We start from the raw sequence: 19070 nt of genomic DNA on the forward strand, positions 1-19070 counted from the left end.
ACTATCTATCCACATGCTATGTCTTTTCTTTCTTTTCAGTGAAATTTGGGGAGAAAGCAGGATCTGCTGCATATCCGGAGTTCACCATCTGAAAACATGTGTGCGTGTTCAGAATCATTTTATTATGAAACAAAAATATTTGAAAATGGAACTCTTGAAGAAGGCAAACAAAAGCCAAAGGAAGCAGTAAAAATCGATCAGAATGCCATTGCTTTAATAAGCAAAGGTGCTAAGCTTGGTGAATCATCTGCAGTTGCTTCAATGCCCGTAGGTGAAATTTTCAGGAAATATTTATGTCTATAAAACTCGTATTTTGTGGAGTATTTTCCATAGCCTTGAACACCTTGACTGTATAGCCCATTGAGACTGTCCCATTTGCACATAACGCAGAAATGAGTAATCAAAGACTTTCCTTAAGAGATCTAATTCCTGAGGTGGTATCAGAGTCTGTGAGTCAGAGTCAAAGGCTTTTCCATCTCTGACTACCCGAGACCCACTTTCCCCTCTGAAAAGCAACAATAGTGCCTGACTCCCTGGAAAGAATGGGGTCAGAGGGTGTATGCTTTTCAGGTCGTGTGTGTGTGTGTGTGTGTGTGTGTGTGTGTATGCACGCGTGTCAGTATTTGAGGATTACATAACTGACACCCTACCTCCCGATATGAACACATCTTCTTTCTCAAAGGATCTGTCCATTTGAAAGGAATTATCCTTCAGTGTTTCTCTATCTAATCCAAGAACCTCAGACTGCACCGAGACCGTGTTCCCTATGTCAATTAGCCCATGAAATGGTTTCCAACATAAACTGTGCATTTCTTTCCCTTGTGGAGGGACTCCATTCAGGAACCCTCTCGTAGCTTTCAGGGTAGCAACCAAGCCTGGGTCTCCCACCGTCAAGCCAAAGCAGAGCCCTTGCCTTTCAGGCTCGCAGCTGCTCCGGCTGCGCCCGCCACGCACCCATGTTGCCCACACCCATATTCTGTACTGAAGAAATTCCTAATAATGCTCATTTCTTCCTTGAGGTCACTCCCCGATGTCTCGGCAGAGAGACAGGTGACATTCCAGGATTCTGCTAAGAGAAGCCATGAAGCAATGGAAGCTGGTGTTCTCCAGTGTCCATCCATCTGAACCCACAGACAGACTGTATGACGGAGGCGCCCTCAAACCTCAGTCCACCATCATCCCTAGGTATCACTCCCCTGTTCACCCTGGTCCGTTCTCCCTTTGCAGCACCCCCAGGTCTCTACATCCTGTTATGTCTTCTTGCTAGGCTGCCTGGCTGGCTGGCTGCCTGCTTTCACAGCGCCTAGGGGCATCTGAGACGATTATACAATCGTTATACAGTCGTTCATGGTCTCCTTAGAAACTCTTCAGATTTCCCAGAGATGCGCCCGGGTGATGATGGCTAACCTAACAGCAATGCCCACACACCTGTCCCACAGGACAGCCACCCAAACTTTGGCCTGCTTTTGCCAGGCAAACTTCTAAGCACCGAGAACGCAGACAAAGCTTTCCCTACCCACTTCTTTTCCAGGCTTTCTCTTCTTGCCTGAGCCTGTCCCAGACAAAGTCTGACTGCAGCTGCCCTCCTCTGGGCCTTGCCCACCTGCTCTGCCCCTTCCCACTCTTGAAATTTACATCCACACCCAAGCTGGTTCTTGCTTCCGGTTTTTCCTGTTCGCGGCGGTGCCACCCATGAAACTGCACTCTCCATTATAAGCTCTTCGGCGGCGAGCCGCTCCCATCAGATCACTCACTAATTTTATTGATTTCGCTTGTTTTTTGTCTGTTATATTACAGCTGTGCTTTGTTTGGGTCTTTGAACACAGGCAATGCTTTAGAAACAGGTCATCGTATAACCTTCAGCAAGTGATGAAAGGAGACAGAGACAGAGACCCAAATTGGAGCACAGGACTGAAATCTCAAGGTCCAAATCAGGAGCAGAAGGAGAGAGAGCACGAGCATGGAACTCAGGACCGCGAGGGGTGCACCCACACACTGAGACAATGGGGATGTTCTATTGGGAACTCACCAAGGCCAGCTGGCCTGGGTCTGGAAAAGCCTGGGATAAAACCGGACTCTCTGAACATAGCGGACAATGAGGACTACTGAGAACTCAAGAACAATGGCAATGGGTTTCTGATCCAACTGCACGCACTGGCTTTGTGGGAGCCTAGGCAGTTTGGATGCTCAACTTACTAGACCTGGATGGAGGTGGGGGTTCCTTGGACTTCCCACAGGACAGGGAACCCTGATTGCTTTTCGGGCTGGGGGGAGACTTAATTGGGGGAGGGGGAGGGAAATAGGAGGCGGTGGCGGGGAAGAGACAGAAATCTTTAATAAATAAATAAATTAATAAAAAAAATAATACTACTAAGTAAAAAAAAAAAAGAAACAGGTCATCGTACACCAATGACCATTACTCTACTTACATTTATTGCTCAACCTTGTCTTCTTAAAACAAATTCTCTCTTGGCCCCCCGCCTGACTGAGCCATAGGCACCCCAGTCACCACGCACCCACCTCCTGACAGATCCCAACTTCATGCCTCCATTCCTTACAGACTCCTGAGACTTTAGGCTCCAAGTGACAGAATCAAAAAGCGTTGAAGAATTTCACATCTGTGCCCTGAACTGCAGGCTGCTTGGTCCCTAAACCCTGTGAAACCCCACATGCCCTTGCAAGCACACCTGGGGTTGGAAAGTCTCTTACTCCTGACTCTGCCCTTTTCAACCCAGAGATTCTGTTTTAAGAATCTTGCATCCTGCCTGGGCATGGGACGTTTTAAAAGGAGTGGGCAGAACTGGACAGCACGTACAGTCCCCACTATCCGGTTACCACCTGCAGGAAGGACTCCGGACCCACGCAGTGTGGAGAGTCCTGTGTGCGTGCTGAGGTTCCACCCACCGCGGGAGCGCAGTCCCGCCCTTGGGCTTGTGCTTCAGCCTGCCCAGGGATAAACACAAGAACCTCGCTGAGCTGCCAGCCTGGGACCTAGGTGCCTGAAACCTACGAAGTGGCTTGCTTCGCCGTGGTAGCCAGAGAGGAAGCTGTGTCCCAGGTGAGTTGTGAGATCCCAGAGTCCCTGGCTGCTTCTAATGAGGTGGCAGAAGCGGCCAGGTGACCAGACCCAGTCATGAAAGTTTAGCTCAGGGGAACCTCAGCAGTCCTGGACTAACATCAAGCCCTGAGACAACAATTTGTCGGCCCCCACCGCAGGACAGCAGTGTTCTGGACAAATCCAGACGTCTGTCCCTCGAGGATGAACAGCATGGGTGCCTGCTTGGCCCTGTTAGGGCATGCTGCCCAGACCTGCATATATACAACCTCCTCCCTGCAACCTCTCGCTCACCCCTTTCCGGAGCTGTGGTTGTTGGTTTATCTACCACGACCATGTCTATCTCCCTGGAACCAGGGCAGTATTGCTGTCATAGGGACCCTGGGCTTAGAGCAATTGCTGTGGACTTACTTTGTGCCTAGTTATCTCGGCTTTGGACTGGGGAGGAAGATGCCAAGTTTTCAGCCTGATTAAATGGAGTGCATTTGCATCTTCCTAAGAAAAAATCATTATGATGAAATTAAGGTGTACGATCGCTTTTTGCTTGTCAGTGTGCTTGCTATAACCACCTTTCAAGGGTCTCGTTAGAGAACATTGGGCCGTTTGTTCTTGCAAATGCCCATGACAGCACTAGGGACTAACAGAGCTGCCTCTGGGCCTGTCTCTAGCACAGCATATTCTGAATATGTCACCTTCTGGAGGCTGTGAAGGAGATACGGAGATGATGCTGTGACTAAAAGCCAGCCAGCTTCTCTGAATTGTGTTTCCTAGGTGACATCTGTGTGCAGGCTGATGCCTACTTTATTTCTTCTTAAGTGGTCCAAATGGTTTTAACCACTAATAGCGGCCCTGCGCTGCTCCTGCTCCCTCCTGCAACCCCAGAGCATAGCATTTGCATGAACATTAGCTTCTTAGAGAAGACTGAGATCCCAGCGAAGAAATAATGCTGATCAGAGTTGGCAAGGAAGGCACTGACAGATGTAGAATTCCAACCCAAATACTTCAACCTCTGTCCTCATATGAAAACACAGAAGACACCCTAAACTTGACCTGGAGGCTACTATGTGCTACCAGGCTCCGAGGACACATTTGCCAAGACAGGGAAAAGCCAGGCCTTGTTGTAGGGTTTACATCGTCCTGACCCTTCTGCACAGGGCTGGGGACCACTGAGCAGAGCTCTGTCTTCTGGCAGGAGATGGCATGATGATATTGTGCCAAAAAGGGGACATAGTGGCCTGGCTGTGTCACCTGCTGTATGTTTTCTAGTGGGAAGAATAGTGGAAGTGAGATGCACTGTGTCCAAAGGGTGGCCAGAGTGTCCCTTCACATACAGCCCTGACGGGGGCTGCAGGAACACACCCTGGGATTGCATATTAAAATGGGAGTCTTCCTTCAAGACTTCATTGCACATTGCCTAAGGATCATAGTCAATCTTCCAAAGTTACTCTGGGAATAAATCAGAGCAACGCTGGCAGAGGGTTTGAGTTGTTGCTCCCAGAGTACAGTAAAACCCAGTGTTGAAGCACAGATCTGAGCCTCAGTCCCCTCCCAGGAGCATTGTTAACCAGAAATACCCCAGAGGCACAGATCAGGACCCATCAAGCTACTGCCCAGTCTCTGATTCCTGATGGCCATCATTGGTAAGGTTACTCCCAGCAATCTTTCCCTCCTGCTTTTTTCCAATCTGGATCAAGTCTCCCACCAGAGAGAACTTTTCTTTATGACACTCTTGCTTGTGATGAGCCAATTCTGTGCTGACAATCTGTTTCTCCACTTAGAACAGTTGGGGTCCTGATCCTGAGGTTATGAGAAAACCAAGGGCCAGCAGCTCCAGCGTACAGAGAGCCAATTGAAGCTGATACTTGATGAACACATAACGTGGAGCCAGCCCAGCCTAGTGCTAGTTCAGTGGCCTTGGGCAGGCCCATACATATCCTCTTTATCTGCCAGTCATATCTGTATAGAATAAGCCAGAAATGAGCTTAGGCCGCATCAACTTCATGCCAAACCCTTGTTAACCCACGTGTAAACTTTTCTAAAAGTGAACTGGACTACCCCTTATCATTGACAGCATTTAGTTGGTCCTCAGCCAACCAGCCAAGTGCAGGCCCACTACTGTCTGCCCTATCTCTGGAAACCTAGACCTGCATCTGAGCCTCTCAATAGGACATCCCACTCAGGGAAGCCCTTATCCCATCCCAAAAACCTGTTGGGTCTTTTTGGTGATCTGTACTATGAATCCAAGACAACTGGTACCATCTGTGAAACACTGTCTGTGAGCCAGAGCTATGAGAGATCAAGGCACATTCTCATCTCAGGTACAGAACTTTCCTAACACCCAAGCCTAGGAGAGAGGAGAGAGATCCAGAGAGACAGAGGACTGCCATGCATCTCCCAGAGGCAGAGAAGGCATCCGAGTTCATCTCACCCAACCTGTAAGTGAGGGGAGATGACTGGACGGGGCCCTCAGCCTCCGGAAGGGACTCAGGGTGTAGATGGAGCCCCAGTCACTTCTCCTCAAATACTCTGTGCAGATAGGATTTTACAGCTTCCTCTTTCTCTCAAATCTCTTTTGCTCTTGCACTGGGAATCAGATGGAAGTCAGGGCTTCACACCGGCTAGGCCAGCACCCTTACACCGAACTAAATCCTTTCCCTTCAAATCTTAAGCAGCGCCACCAAATGAAAGAACTGTACTACAAATGAGGAAGAGGAAACTGAAAAGGAGACAAAAGCGTAGCACCCTAAGAGTTATAACACACATATCAGGATGTGGCAGGATCACTGAACAGCACGTCAGGATGCATAGTTAGTGAGGCAAAGGTTAACTGGAAAGGAATCCAGGCACGCCCCTTGGCATAAGTTTGGGTGAGGTGGATCCAGTTGCCAATTAACAAGCATTGTTACATGTGGCCCAAAGCTGGTATGCAGATCTGAATGGAGCTGGAGGCCGTGTGTGAAAGCTGGACCCAATGTCATAGGCTGCTGTATTCCTGTCTGCCCCTGAGTTCGGTGTCCGCTGCCAGAAAGAACATTTGTATCACGTTCTCGATACTTTCCCTCAGGAAAGGAAACTGAAAAAACTCTCTCTTGCCTTCAAGGTGTTGGCCGGACCATGTCTTCCAACCTGGAATCGGCAAAGGACATGTTTGTTTTCTTAGGAAAGTCGCTGTTTAGTATTTTGGAGGCCCTACTTTTCCAGTTGATCTCAAAGCCCAAGAAGAATGTTGCTGGAGAAATAGTCCTCATAACAGGTGCTGGGAGTGGACTCGGAAGGCTCTTAGCCCTACAGTTCGCCCGCCTGGGAGCTGTGCTCGTTCTCTGGGATGTGAATAAAGAGGCCAATGAGGAGAGCCTACAGGCAGCTCGGGATGCAGGAGCCACCAGAGCGCATGCCTACACCTGCGACTGCAGCCAAAGGGAAGAAGTGTACAGAGTGGCCGACCAGGTACATCTTGGGGGGGGGGGGTCTCATTGCTTTCTGTGGCTTGTGAGAATCCTATGCAATTACATTGGCATGTATCAGTATTGCTCACCGGCCTCTCTGTCTTAGTGCCTTCCAATTGTCTCCAATATACCTCTACTTCAAAACAACCTGGGGGAATAAGAATTCGAAATTTTTTATTCTTGTTGTATGCACAATGCTTTTGCTAAAAGCCCTGCATGTAACATAACCCTATAAGGTAAATTATTACTCCCCTCCAAAAATAAGGACAGGGAATCTGTGCCGACATGTAGCTTCTTTTAGGAACAGAGCTGATAATTGACAAGGGTATGGCCAGGACTTGAGTTTCTTGATTCCTGTGTGGCACCCTGTGCTCTGGATCACACCCCTCCCATGTGCCAACTGTATTAGTGCAGTGTAAGAAGGAATAAAATGTGGAAGAATCCTTCTTCGAGGGGCCAGAAACAAATGCCAAGTGCTTTGTCCGAGATCAGATAGTTAGTATGTGGGCACCCTGTACAGTCTGAGTTAAACCCAGGATAGGTCCACCCTCCCATCCCTTCATGCCTTCCATCAGAATATGTGCTTTTTACAGGTACTCATAAGAAAACAAGAATTCTCATCCTGAGAATAGCTATTTGATTTTGATGGTAGTGGGGCTTGAACCCAGGGTCTTGGTACTTTCTAAGCATTTGCTCCAGTACTGATTTGCATCCAAAGCCTCTAAAACAATGGTTCTCAATTTCACAGGGATCGTATATCTTGCATATCAGACAGTTATATTACAATTCATAACATTAGCAAGATTGCAGTTATGAAGAAGCAACAAAAATAATTTTATAGTTGGGTCACCACAATATGAGGAACTGTATTAAAAGGTCTCAGCATTAGGAAGGTTGAGAACCACTGCTCTAAATGCTTTCTATATCCACGCTGAGATACATACACCACGCACTACTCTCCCGGGCCAACTAGGGGACTTGGTGTTGCCCAGTTTGGTGGAAAGGAAGGATCTAAGTCAGCTTGCTCCAACAGCCTTTCTACTTCCCTTCTTTCTTGTCACTTATTCCAGGACAGACTGTCTGATGCTGTCTGGGAATCCGAACCTGATAAACTCAGCCAGGCTCACTCTGGGAGCGCATCTCAAGTGCAGTCAACTGGTCAGCTGTAGCTCTTTACCTCGGAAGCACCTATCGCCTAACCTGCTGACTTGCACTAACTACACACAACCTCTCTAGCCAGGCTTCAGCGTCATGAGCCTATCCTCACACACGGAAGACCTTCGTCTCAATGGCAAATTAGTGCAGGGTTCTATAAATCATTCCCTCCCTGTCTCCTGAATCTCTACCAGATACTTGACCTCTGAAATGGTCCACCGTGTCATAGTCTCGCTCGTGTCATACACGCATTTAGATTTTAATCCAGTGCTTTATGTGAAACCTGGTACAGAATGCAGGTTCTCACTGTCTCTGTGTCAGCTAAGGGAAAACCCAGGCGTGTCACTCAGATGCTGAGGCCAGGCCTCCCATCACAGCAGCTTCCGCCTTTCCACCGTGACGTGTCCTCGCCAGTACCATTCTGCAGTACTTGATGTCCTTCAAACTATCCGTTCTGTCAGGTGCACACACACACATGCACGCACATATTCATATGTACATGTGCACACACAAATATACCCACACATACATCTGTGTACACACACATATGCAAAGACATGCACAGACGCATATACTCATATGCCTACATGCACACACATGGGTACACACACTCACAGCTAGAGATACAAGAGGAACTGCCGTGAGTGTCCTTTGTGACACATGGTAACTTCTATGGGTCATTCTTTTTCAGCGGTTGGGGTCAGGTACTGCTAGTGTGTGATTTAAATGGCACTGATGAAATAGGGGACACAAAGGAGAACATAGGGACATTAGCAGCTTTGTCATCATCCTGGAAAGGCTCACAAGTGTTAGGAACCAAGATGACAAACTGAAGGCTGTCAGAGGGGAGGGGTCCAGTATTACACCTTCTAAAGCAACAGTGCCTGGATGCTATTCCAAGCTGGTACTTCAGCAACAAACATGACTCACAGATCTTGTTCCTAAAAGTTCGAGGTGGAGAGAAGAAAGCCAGTCTGCTGAGGAAAACAAGACAGGCAGATTCTAATCTGCCTTATATTCAAGATATATATTTTCTTTCTTCTCATGGGCTCCTGCCTCCTCCCTCTCTCCGCGGATGCCAGGATGGGGTCTATGTGCTTTTTGGTTATATTAAAGCTATTCTTATATCTGTCATTTGACTAGAATGATGTGCTACCAATGCAGAACACACAACAAGGTTCCTAGACGTAGGTGGTAAGGTGAGCTCAGAGTCGAGGAGGAAAGTGGTGTCATAGCATTCCCGTCTGTGCTGGAGAGAAGGAAGTGCAGTGTTGGGCTTAGACATCTGTTGCAGCAGCGTGGAGTCTGTGATGAGCATGTAGATCCAGCCTGAAGTACGGATCAATACTATATAAATGTCGGGAAAGAGATCATATACAGAAGTACCGGTTTGATGGTGGCATTCTTCTCATCCGTTCCAGGTTAAAAAAGAAGTCGGTGACGTCTCTATCCTCATCAACAATGCTGGCATTGTAACAGGCAAGAAGTTCCTCGACTGTCCCGATGACCTCATGGAAAAGTCACTTGATGTCAATTTCAAAGCACATTTATGGGTGATTCTTTTTATTCTCGTACTAAATGCAAATTTATTCTGGCATTCAAAGTATTTTTCTCCTGCTCTATAACAATATTATCAAGGTCTAAATAACACACACATCTTAATCATGGGGGAGGTTGGGAACCCACAGGGGTCTTTACACAGCCTATAGTGAGGAACACACACAGGTCCTTACACAGCCTATGGATAGGAGCCCACACGGGTCCTTACATAGACTAAAGTTAGGAACCCACACGGGTCCTTACAAAGACTAAAGTTAGAAACCCACATGGGTCCTTACACAGACTAATGTTAGGAACCCACATGGGTCCTTACACAGACTAATATCAGGAACCTGCAGTAAGGAGGGTGCTCGTTTGTTCCCAGCCACTTAGCCCTGAAATAATAACACAGAAACTTTATTAATTAAATCACTGCTTGGCCCATTAGCTCTAGCTTCTTATTGGCTAACTCTTACATATTAGTTTAACCCATTTTTATTAATCTGTGTATTGCCACATAGCTGTGGCTTACCGGGTAAAATTCCCAGGTCTGTCTCGGGTGACTCCCTGACTCCGCCCTCCTTTCTCCCAGCATACAGCCTAGCTTTTTCTGGCTAGTTCTGTTCTGCCCTTGCCATAGGCTCAAAGAAGTTCTTTATTCATTAACCAATAAAAACAGTGACAGAAGGGCCTCCCACACCAGGAACCCACACAGGTCCTTACACAGCCTAAAGTTAGGAACCCACACAGGTCCTGACACAGCCTATGGTTAGGAACTCACACGGTCCTTATACAACCTAAAGTTAGAAACCCACATGGGTCCTTAGACAGCCTAAAGTTAGGGACCGACATGGGTCCTTACACAGCCTATGGGTAGGAACTCACACGAGTCCTTACGGAAGAAAAATAGAAAGACCCAGATGTCAGAAACTGTTGTATCCCTATGGAATTACTTATTTTGTCCCAAATGTCCTCTCATTTGTGGGATGTGTGTGTGTGTGTGTGTGTGTGTGTGTGTGTGTGTGTGTGGTGTGTGGTGAGTTTACTTACATCTTTACATCTAGACAGTTCAGTTCCCTTTGGAGTCTGCTCCCGTGGCTTTCATGGCTGTCCTACTTCTGTTTTTCCCTAGTCTCCTTCTCTTTCTCTGCCATTCTTGTTTCCCCGGCCCCTACTGTCCTCTCCTGTGTGTTGCTTCCTTCTGGGTGCTTCATATCTTTGAAATCCTGTGTGTGACCAAGCATGGGCATACGACTTGATTGACAGAGGCTCACATAACTGCCTGACCGCTGGGCTCCAGTCCTCACAGCAGAGCCACAGAGGGGCCCCTGGACCCTGAACACAGGGTCCCTGTTACGATGCTGCCTGTCTTCTTCACTTGATTTTCTGCCTCTTTCTCTGAAACAAAGCAGTGTCAAGCAGATGACTGAAGAGAGGAGAGACTGGGCCTTTATAGGAGGCTGCTTTTAGTTCTTTCTATTTTAATGTTGTTGTTAGCTTTGATTTGGGGGGGGGTTAGTTTGGTTTGTGTGTTTGTGTGTGTGTGTGTACAGACAACAAACACCCACAGAATTGTTTCTCAAGCCTAGAACCCATTTTCTTAATCTCCTTGTCTGTATCTGTGGTTAATTTCTGCTTGTTGTTCAAGACATCTTCCTCAGAAGTCCATTTCCCTTCCTGTACCACTTTTCTGTAGGGTCTCAGTTAAAAAATGAAGGTGTTCTGTATGACTGAGACACAGCCTAAGTGCCCACTGTCTAAAAATATATTTTACTTTATGAATTAGTATTGAAAATAAAAGGCCACCATTCAAAGAAGTATAGACTGGTTTAAAACAAAGTTCTTCCTCAATGGAAGCAGTGTGTCTTGTGAACTGTGTTCAGGAAAGGTTTTAAAATTAGAATTAAGCCAAAGAAAGAAATGTAATATACACCAAAACAACAATGTCCATAAGTGCTTATGGGTTTTGGATTATGACTGTCACAACAAAGATTTTCCTGCACCACGTTGATTGTGATCTTAATGTTGTACACACATATACAACATTATATACTGTATTAATATATTATATATAATATATTGCATATACAAACAAAGCATTAATATGGATAAACTGTTTTAATATTATTGACAATGTCATGGTGAGATAATAGTTTAATGGTATAAAATACTCTTTAATGTGTGCTTAGTTTCTTATATCCATTGCCTTTAAAGCATTTCATTAGTTTAAAAAATGTTTTAATCACAATATCCACATATACATCTGAGAAAAGCATAGCACGTGTTATTAAGTATTAAGGGCTTTCCTTTGCTCTTCTTAGACATATAAAGCCTTCCTGCCTGCCATGGTTGCTAACAACCATGGCCATTTGGTTTGCATTTCAAGTTCGGCTGGACTAGTTGGAGTCAATGGACTGGCAGGTAAGACCATTTCTGACCAACTTCAGCTTGCAGAATAGCGCTAAGTCACTAGCATTCACCTCATGCCCTAAGAATAAAAAGGTCAACGCACTGAAGGTCTGATCAGTAATGTGGGCGAGACTTGCTCTAGGCAGCAGAACTGCTGTTGATAGACAGACGTCAACCTGGACTACGCGCTTTGGAGTCTTGAGGTCTCGTGCAGCCCTGTCTACTCAAGAGAGAAGGGAGATGGGGGGGGGGGGAGGAAGAGAGCTCAGCAACACAGCTGTGTTCAGAGATCAAATTCACTCGGCACTGTTGCAGGATGCTAAGGAGCCCAGCAGCCTTCCCCTGGACTTCTGTTAGGTGGTCCCTGATGTAATCTACAGAGATCTTTGTGAATCTCTTTTTCACTTGGCAACTTTGGTTATCAAATCTGCTGGGCATGGGGAGAGAGCAGAGACTGACAGGACGTGTAGGCGGTTGGCCATTGGAGAAGTGAGAAGGTTCCTTTGCTTTCCAAACTCTGTGTGTAAAACTGCCAGGGGTTTGTGTAAAAGCCTTGGCATTCCGGAGACATGGTAGAACTGACAGAGGATGTGACCAGGTGAAAGGAAGTTAGGAGGTCACTGGGAGTGTGCCCACAGAGCAGAGGCTGAAGTCCTGGCTCCTTCCTGCTACCTTCCCTGTCTCTCGACCGCCATGAGGTAAGCTGGTTTCCTCTGTCACATGCCCATGCATGATGATATTACTTTGCCTTGGTCCAAAAGCAACAAGACCAAGTAACCGTGAAGAAAAACCCTTAAAGCTGTAAGGCGAAGTAAAGCCTTCCTCTCTCCAAGCTGATTATCTCAGTGTTTTGTCCCAGGGGTGGGGGAGCTGGCAGAACCCTGGGAGTGGCACTGACTGGAAACTCTGTCTTGCTGTGTTCCAGAAGCTCATTACTGGAAATACAAGGTTTATGGTTGGAAGGACATTTATAGTCCCAAGTTCCGCAGACCATGCTGAGCATCCTTGCTTAGGTCCCTATATTACTTACTATTTTATGTATTTTGTATGTATTTGTACTTGCTGAGGTTATGTGATTTGAAGTAAGGACTGGTCATCCTACATCCTGTGTCATAGTTGTCACAGCTCAACAAGCAATGGCTTGTAAGTGACTCTGGCACTGTGGTCTAGGAGAGCATCCTGCAGTCTTTCTCATCTCGGAGTCCACTCGGTTATTAACATATCATTTCATGGCCCATGTTCCTACTTACTGCATATTCCTCCCCATACGATCATTTTGAAATGGTTGCCACATCTTCTGTTGTAATTACTATCATGAGTGACTTTAATGTAATGTCATTTAAAAGCTTGACAATACAAATAGACCTTGGAGCTGTTATGCATCTGGTTCTAAATCACTATAATAAAGTAAGTCACATAACATTTTCAGTTACTCCAAGCAAATAAAAGTTATATAAATATATAACTATAATCTCTTAAAGGTACCATGCAATTATAGCTTTTAAAAAGTGTTGTCCTTGATTTATTTTAAAATAAAATTGTCTTAGTTGGGATTACTATTGCTGTGATGAAACACCGTGGCCAAAGCTACTTGGAGAGGAAAGGGTTTATGTGGCTCACACTTCAGCATTGCTGTTCATCACTGAAGGAAGTCAGGACAGAAACTCAAACAGAGCAGGATCCTGGAGGAGGGAGCTGATGTAGAAGTCGTGGAGGGTGCTGTTTGCTGGCTTGCTCAACATGATTTACACAGCCTGCTTTCTCATAGAACCCAGGACCACCAGCTCAGGTATATGACCACCCACAATGCACTGGGCCCTCCCACATTGATTACTAATTAAGAAAACTCCCTATATAGGCTTGCCTGGAATTATGGAAGCATTTTCTCAATTGAGGCTCCCTCCTCTCCAATAACTCTAGCTGTGTCAAATTTACTTCAAACTAGCGAGCACCATGGAACTGCTAAAAGCTGATGCTAATGATCACCTGAGCAACTGGAAAGATGGAGGCAGACTTGCTCAGTGCACAGCTGTCATTAACTTTTGCATGATGAAAAACTCAGTCACTGAGCCACATGGTGACAGAATGCAAGGGGCCATGCAGACCTGAACAACAATTCCTCTCTCTCTCATTTTCTCTCTCTCTCTCTCATTTTCTCTCTCTCTCTCTCATTTTCTCTCTCTCTCTCATTTTCTCTCTCTCTCTCTCTCATTTTCTCTCTCTCTCTCTCTCATTTTCTCTCTCTCTCTCTCTCTCTCTCTCTCTCTCTCTCTCTCTCTCTCTCTCTCTCTCTCTCTCCCTCCCCCCCAGACTATTGTGCAAGTAAATTCGCAGCCTTTGGATTCGCTGAATCTGTGTTTCTGGAAACATCTGCTCAAAAACAAAATGGGATCAAAACTACAATTGTGTGCCCATTCTTTATCAAAACCGGAATGTTTGAAGGTTGCACGACTGCGTAAGTATGCCTTTTGATTTTAAAGGCATTTAAATTGACTGTCTGCCCGCCCGATTGTACTCTTTTCTTGGAGTTGCTTGGGTCTTTTCTAAAATGTTTTCTGGTCCATGAGTGGTTTCAGAATTGTAGCTCACACATGTGTTTAAGCTGCTGATTGGTGCATTCGGTGTATCACCAGTGTCCAGATATGTTCTGTGGCCCCAGCTCTGCTTCTCTGTTCCCTCTCTCTGCCACCCAATGCCATTCAGTGGCATTCTTGATTGAGCCCAGTTAAACTAGACATCATTAAAGGAAAACAGCCCCAAGATTCCTTAAAAGAACACCACATGTCTGGATTGACAACAGAATTCCCCAAATAACACCGTGTGTGGATCAACCCCAGAAAGGTCCTATTGATAGCACTACAGGCTGCAAGTTCAAGAGCCAGGGTGGAGTGAAGTGTATGGCCACTGTCTTGTTAGTTAGACCTTGTTGGCCAAGGGATAAAAAGAGTGGGAAGGACAGAGGGAGGGTCCACTTCTGCTGTGGCTCTTCCCATAAGGGCACTAATCTCCTTCACAAGGGCCCCGCTCCCATGACCTAATTACTTTCCGAGATCCAACTCTTTTTTTTTTTAATTTATTTTTTATTTATTTATTTATTTTATTATTGAGAAAAAAAAATTCCGCCTCCTCCCAGCCTCCCACTCCTCCCCCCTTCCCCCACTCCTCTCCCCCTCCCTCTCCAGTCTGAAGAGCAGTCAGGGTTCCCTGCCCTGTGGAAAGTCCAAAGTCCTCCCCCCTCCATCCTGGTCTAGGAAGGAGAACATCCAAACTGGCTAGGCTCCCACAAAGCCCCAACTCTTGATCCAAATCGCCATATGGACGTCAGGCTTAGGTGTAAATTTAGGCCTTATGCCTTCAGGCCTTACAGACACAAATACCCAGATTTACATCTTCTGAACACAGCCCAGTTTTTTCCCACTGACTCATGTCACGCTTAGTCCATGGTGGAGACTGCTTGTTTGTTCCCTGGCTGCGCAGACCCAAAATAACTGCACAGGAATTATATTAATTGCAATACTGTTTAGCCAATAGCTTAAGCATATTTCTAGCTAGCTCTTACATCTTAAATTAACCCATTTCTATGAATCTGTGTATTGCCACAATGCTGTGGCTTACCAGTTAAAGTTCTAGGTGCCTGTCTCCTCTGGCGGCTACATGGCGTCTTACTGACTCTGCCTACTTTCTCATCTATCTCTGCTTTGGAATTCCTGCTTTTCTCTGTTCTGCCCTGTGAGAGGCCCAATCAGCTTCTTTATTAACCATAATAAAACATAGTCACAGATTACAGAGGGGAATCCCAAATCATTAGATCACTCAATAAGGTTCTATATGGGTGACTATTTGTAACATGAATGTATTCATTACAATATGTTTCCATTTCATATTATATTTGTGCTATTACTACTTTGACAATAAGTGCACAAATCTAGAAATAGCAAGAAATAGATATGGCAATGTCTTATAAATTCTTTATCCCTAACCCTGAGGAATGATTTTTTTTTTATTAATTTGAGTTTTTGTCTTACATTAGGTGTCCTTCTCTGCTACCAATTCTGGAGCCAGAATATGCAGTCAGAAAAATAGTGGAAGCTATTCTGCAGGAGAAGCTGTACCTGTATATGCCAAAGTTTTTATACTTCATAATGTTCTTAAAAAGGTAATGGCATCCGCCTCCACGTTTCCCCGTGCGCCAATCACCACCTTTCCCACATCCTACCAGGAAGAGCCACTAGGAAAGCACTTGTTAGATTAATGGATTTCTAAAAGGAAAATCTTCTCCATACTGATTCTCATCTCCATGACAATTTCTTCAGTTGCAGTGCCCCCACCATGATTCCAGAGACCCTCTCTAACAACTTAGCCTTATTGTCAAAATTTAGTGGTCTTACTAAATGAGCTCTGGATAGCTTTAAATAGATACCTGGTTTCTGTTTGGTAACGACGTTCTTACATTCGTCCTAAAATGATTGTGTCAGTGTAGATATGGAATCTGTGCTTCCTCCAGTACAGTCAGCCAGATGCCTCAAAAATCTGCAGTATTGGTAAAACTAGCAATTGCTGCTAAATTTTATCAACTAGAGAAGAAAAAAATCTTCAAACCAGGCAACAGAGGGCTGGGTCTAGGTTAGTAGTAGAGTGCTTTCCTGGCTTACACAAGGTTCTGGGCTTGAGTTCCTGCACCAGAAAAAAAAGAAAGAAAGAAAAGAAGAAAGGAATGAGAGAGAAAAGGGAGAGGGGGAGGGAAGAAGAAAAGAAGGAAAGATGAAGGAAAGGAAAAAGAAAGAAAGAAAGAAAGAAAGAAAGAAAGAAAGAAAGAAAGAGAAAAGAAGGAAAGAAATGAAAGGAAAACAAGGAAGAAGAAAAGGAAATAAAAGAAGAAAGAAAGGAATAAAAAAGGAAGGGAAGGAAGGGAGGAAGAAAAAGAAGGAGGGAGGGAGGAGAAGAGAGCACCATTGCCTACGCCTGTGTCCTACACTGCGTTTCACTGCTGAAATCCAGCACCAACACCTTGAGAACACTGGCCCACATGCAGGCTGCTGCTGAGCTGCTGAGCTGCTGAGCCCCCTGCTCATTCCTAGTCTCTCAGTTCAGTTTCAGTGATGGATGTGTTTGTGCTTCCCCTCCCAGGGACCACACCTTTACAAAGAAGAACACACTCCACGGCCAGTCACCACTTCCTGTTGAGTAGAATCGGTCTTTTCGGTACCTCCTGTTACTCCTCTCTTGGCCCACCGGTTCTGTACACGGCTCCACTCCCAATCACAATGACAGTTCTTCAAATGTTCGAGCATAGTCGTTATTCTTCACATTGGCCACATGGCTAACAGTCACAGACATGCTTTTCCCACTAACTAAGTGTATCTACTTAGAAACAGAAAGTGTTCTTACAGGCTTTCCTTTTCCATCCTTCCTCTACCACAGGAGGGAACCCTGCAGCCAAGAGGCTGTGGGAGGCAGCACAAGCGGTCTTTGAGAAGCAATTCGAAACCCAGACTTATGGCCCCGCTCTGTATCAAGCCTGTAATTCTTACATGCCCTCTGCTGTCCAGGCCTCAGTTGCCTTGTCCACAATGATAGTTTTTGGCGGTGCATACAGATTAGATAATATCTGGGTATTGGACAGTGTGTGTCCCCACAGAACAGTGGGTAGGGCTTGTGTACGTGCAGATGGCGCTATGACAGAGCTAACTCTAAGAACATGAAGCTTCATTTTTTTTTTTTACTCTGGATCATGATCTATGACTTTTATGGCCTGCCCATTCTGGGACATGTTTTGCTGAAGGACTACATCATTCTGGAGAAGTAGAAGAAAAACAAATGGGTTCAATGAGAGAGAAATTACATGAAACGCTGCTTCAGACACGTAGAGAGCTGTGTGTTAGCCATGCGGCACTCACTGTTCAAGGACCTGGGGTTACATAAAATAACAAGATACAAAGCATCCCCTATTGAGTTAGAAATTGGCTTGTCGGGGATAGATGTCATGTGAGAAAAAAAAAGACTAGGTGGGCAAGCTGTTCATACCCATGACACTAGCGTTAGGGAGGCTGAAGCAAGAGGACTGCTGTGCATCTGCCATCCTGGGCTGCATAGTGAGATCCTGTCTCAAGACCTCCAGCCCTACCGAAAGAAGCTATCCTGGGCATCATAAGTCTGGCATACGTATCAAGCCAGGAAAGAGAATCTCAGAACTGCAGTGAGAAGGGGGCGGCAAGCGAAGATTTAAGGGCTGACTGATGGAAATCTCCCTAGTATGTCAACAGTTTACCAGAGCCCTGAAGCTGTGGAACACAGAGACCACGTGTAGGCCTTGGCGTGTCAAATAGAGCAGCAGTGGGCCCAAACCCTTTCCCTCACCCCACCCCGAAAACAAATCTCAGGTTCTCTGCAGCTACCGTCAGTTACTCTGAACTGTTAGTTGTCAAGGTCAGCGGGGGGGGGGGGGGGCAGAGGCATCTGTGTGTCCCCCCAGGCAGAGCTGGGGATGGAAAGCACAAATACCTTAGCTTGGTTAGCCAGCTGCGGGAGAGTCTGTTGTGTCTCATCCTCGCAGTGGTCGTAGGAAGAGGGACACCCTCAGCTTATATATGAGGTGTACAAGCTGGTAAATTGCCTAAGCTGGCATTGAGAGTGCCAGTGGCAGACCCACCTACTCCAACACGTGCCAACAATCCCAGTATCTTCAGAGTACACACACGCTACTCTAAGTTGGTGATATTTTGGAGACCAAAATGAGCGAATTGAATATCCCAAGCCGTGCAGGAACCCTCTGAGCCCCAGCCCGTGTGATGAATGCATGAACAAGTGATTTCTTCTGCGCAAGCGACTGTCTTCAACTGACCTAGCAGAGATGTGTTCGCGGATGGTAACCAAAAACGTTTCCTCTTGCGTTCTTTGTAGCTTCTTGCCTGTCAAGACAGGAATGCTGATAGCTGACTATCTGGGAGTCTTCCACGTGATGGATGGCTTCACTGGCCCAAAGAAGAAAGCTTAAAGCCAAGCTCCATGCCCAGTGTCATCTGATGCCCATTGCCACAGCAGGCTTCTATCAAAGAAGAAAGGTGCTTCCGTCTGACCGAACCCAAAGACAAGTATAACCCATCTTCCTCTATGGACCAGAATGTCCTTCCAGTGTCATTTAAATGCAATTGAATTGTTTTGTTTTGTTTTATTTTTTTTTGGTTGAGTGTTTTTCTTTTTCGTTTGGTGTTTTTGCTGTTGTTTGTTGTTTGAAAAATAAAAATGACTCTTTTGTCATTTCTATTTCAACCCCTATGTCAGTGAAACTATACACATACAAACAACAAAGACAGACTCAGCAAGTTCTATTTATACATATTGATGCTTACAGATATATGTGTATGTAACAAATATAACCCAAGAGAATGAGTGTAGAGTAACTGGGAAGGGCTGGAGGGAGGAGAATGGGGGAGGGGTATTTCAATTTTAAAACATTTTAGAAACGA

At 45.8% G+C, this 19070-nt stretch overlaps 1 protein-coding gene across 1 annotated transcript; it reads left to right on the forward strand.

Annotated features, from left to right (window-relative positions):
* The first annotated feature begins 6034 nt into the window (after nucleotides 1-6034).
* LOC142847324 (epidermal retinol dehydrogenase 2) lies at nucleotides 6035-18852 on the forward strand. The gene is made up of 6 exons (XM_075968039.1): nucleotides 6035-6502; nucleotides 9078-9209; nucleotides 11517-11616; nucleotides 13915-14059; nucleotides 15635-15760; nucleotides 18505-18852. The coding sequence occupies exons 1-6, from the start codon at nucleotides 6170-6172 to the stop codon at nucleotides 18596-18598; spliced, it is 930 nt and encodes a 309-aa protein (XP_075824154.1). The 5' UTR covers nucleotides 6035-6169; the 3' UTR covers nucleotides 18599-18852.
* The last annotated feature ends 218 nt before the right edge of the window (nucleotides 18853-19070 follow it).

Source organism: Microtus pennsylvanicus, chromosome 3, assembly GCF_037038515.1.
Source record: "Microtus pennsylvanicus isolate mMicPen1 chromosome 3, mMicPen1.hap1, whole genome shotgun sequence".
Taxonomy (NCBI): Eukaryota; Metazoa; Chordata; class Mammalia; order Rodentia; family Cricetidae; genus Microtus; species Microtus pennsylvanicus.

Coding starts and splice junctions, on each gene's coding strand:
- LOC142847324 (XM_075968039.1), top strand. CDS start 6,170: ATGTCTTCCAACCTGGAATCGGCAAAGGACATGTTTGTTTTCTTAGGA. Junction 6,503..9,077: donor TGTACAGAGTGGCCGACCAG/GTACATCTTGGG, acceptor CATCCGTTCCAG/GTTAAAAAAGAAGTCGGTGA. Junction 9,210..11,516: donor ATTTCAAAGCACATTTATGG/GTGATTCTTTTT, acceptor TGCTCTTCTTAG/ACATATAAAGCCTTCCTGCC.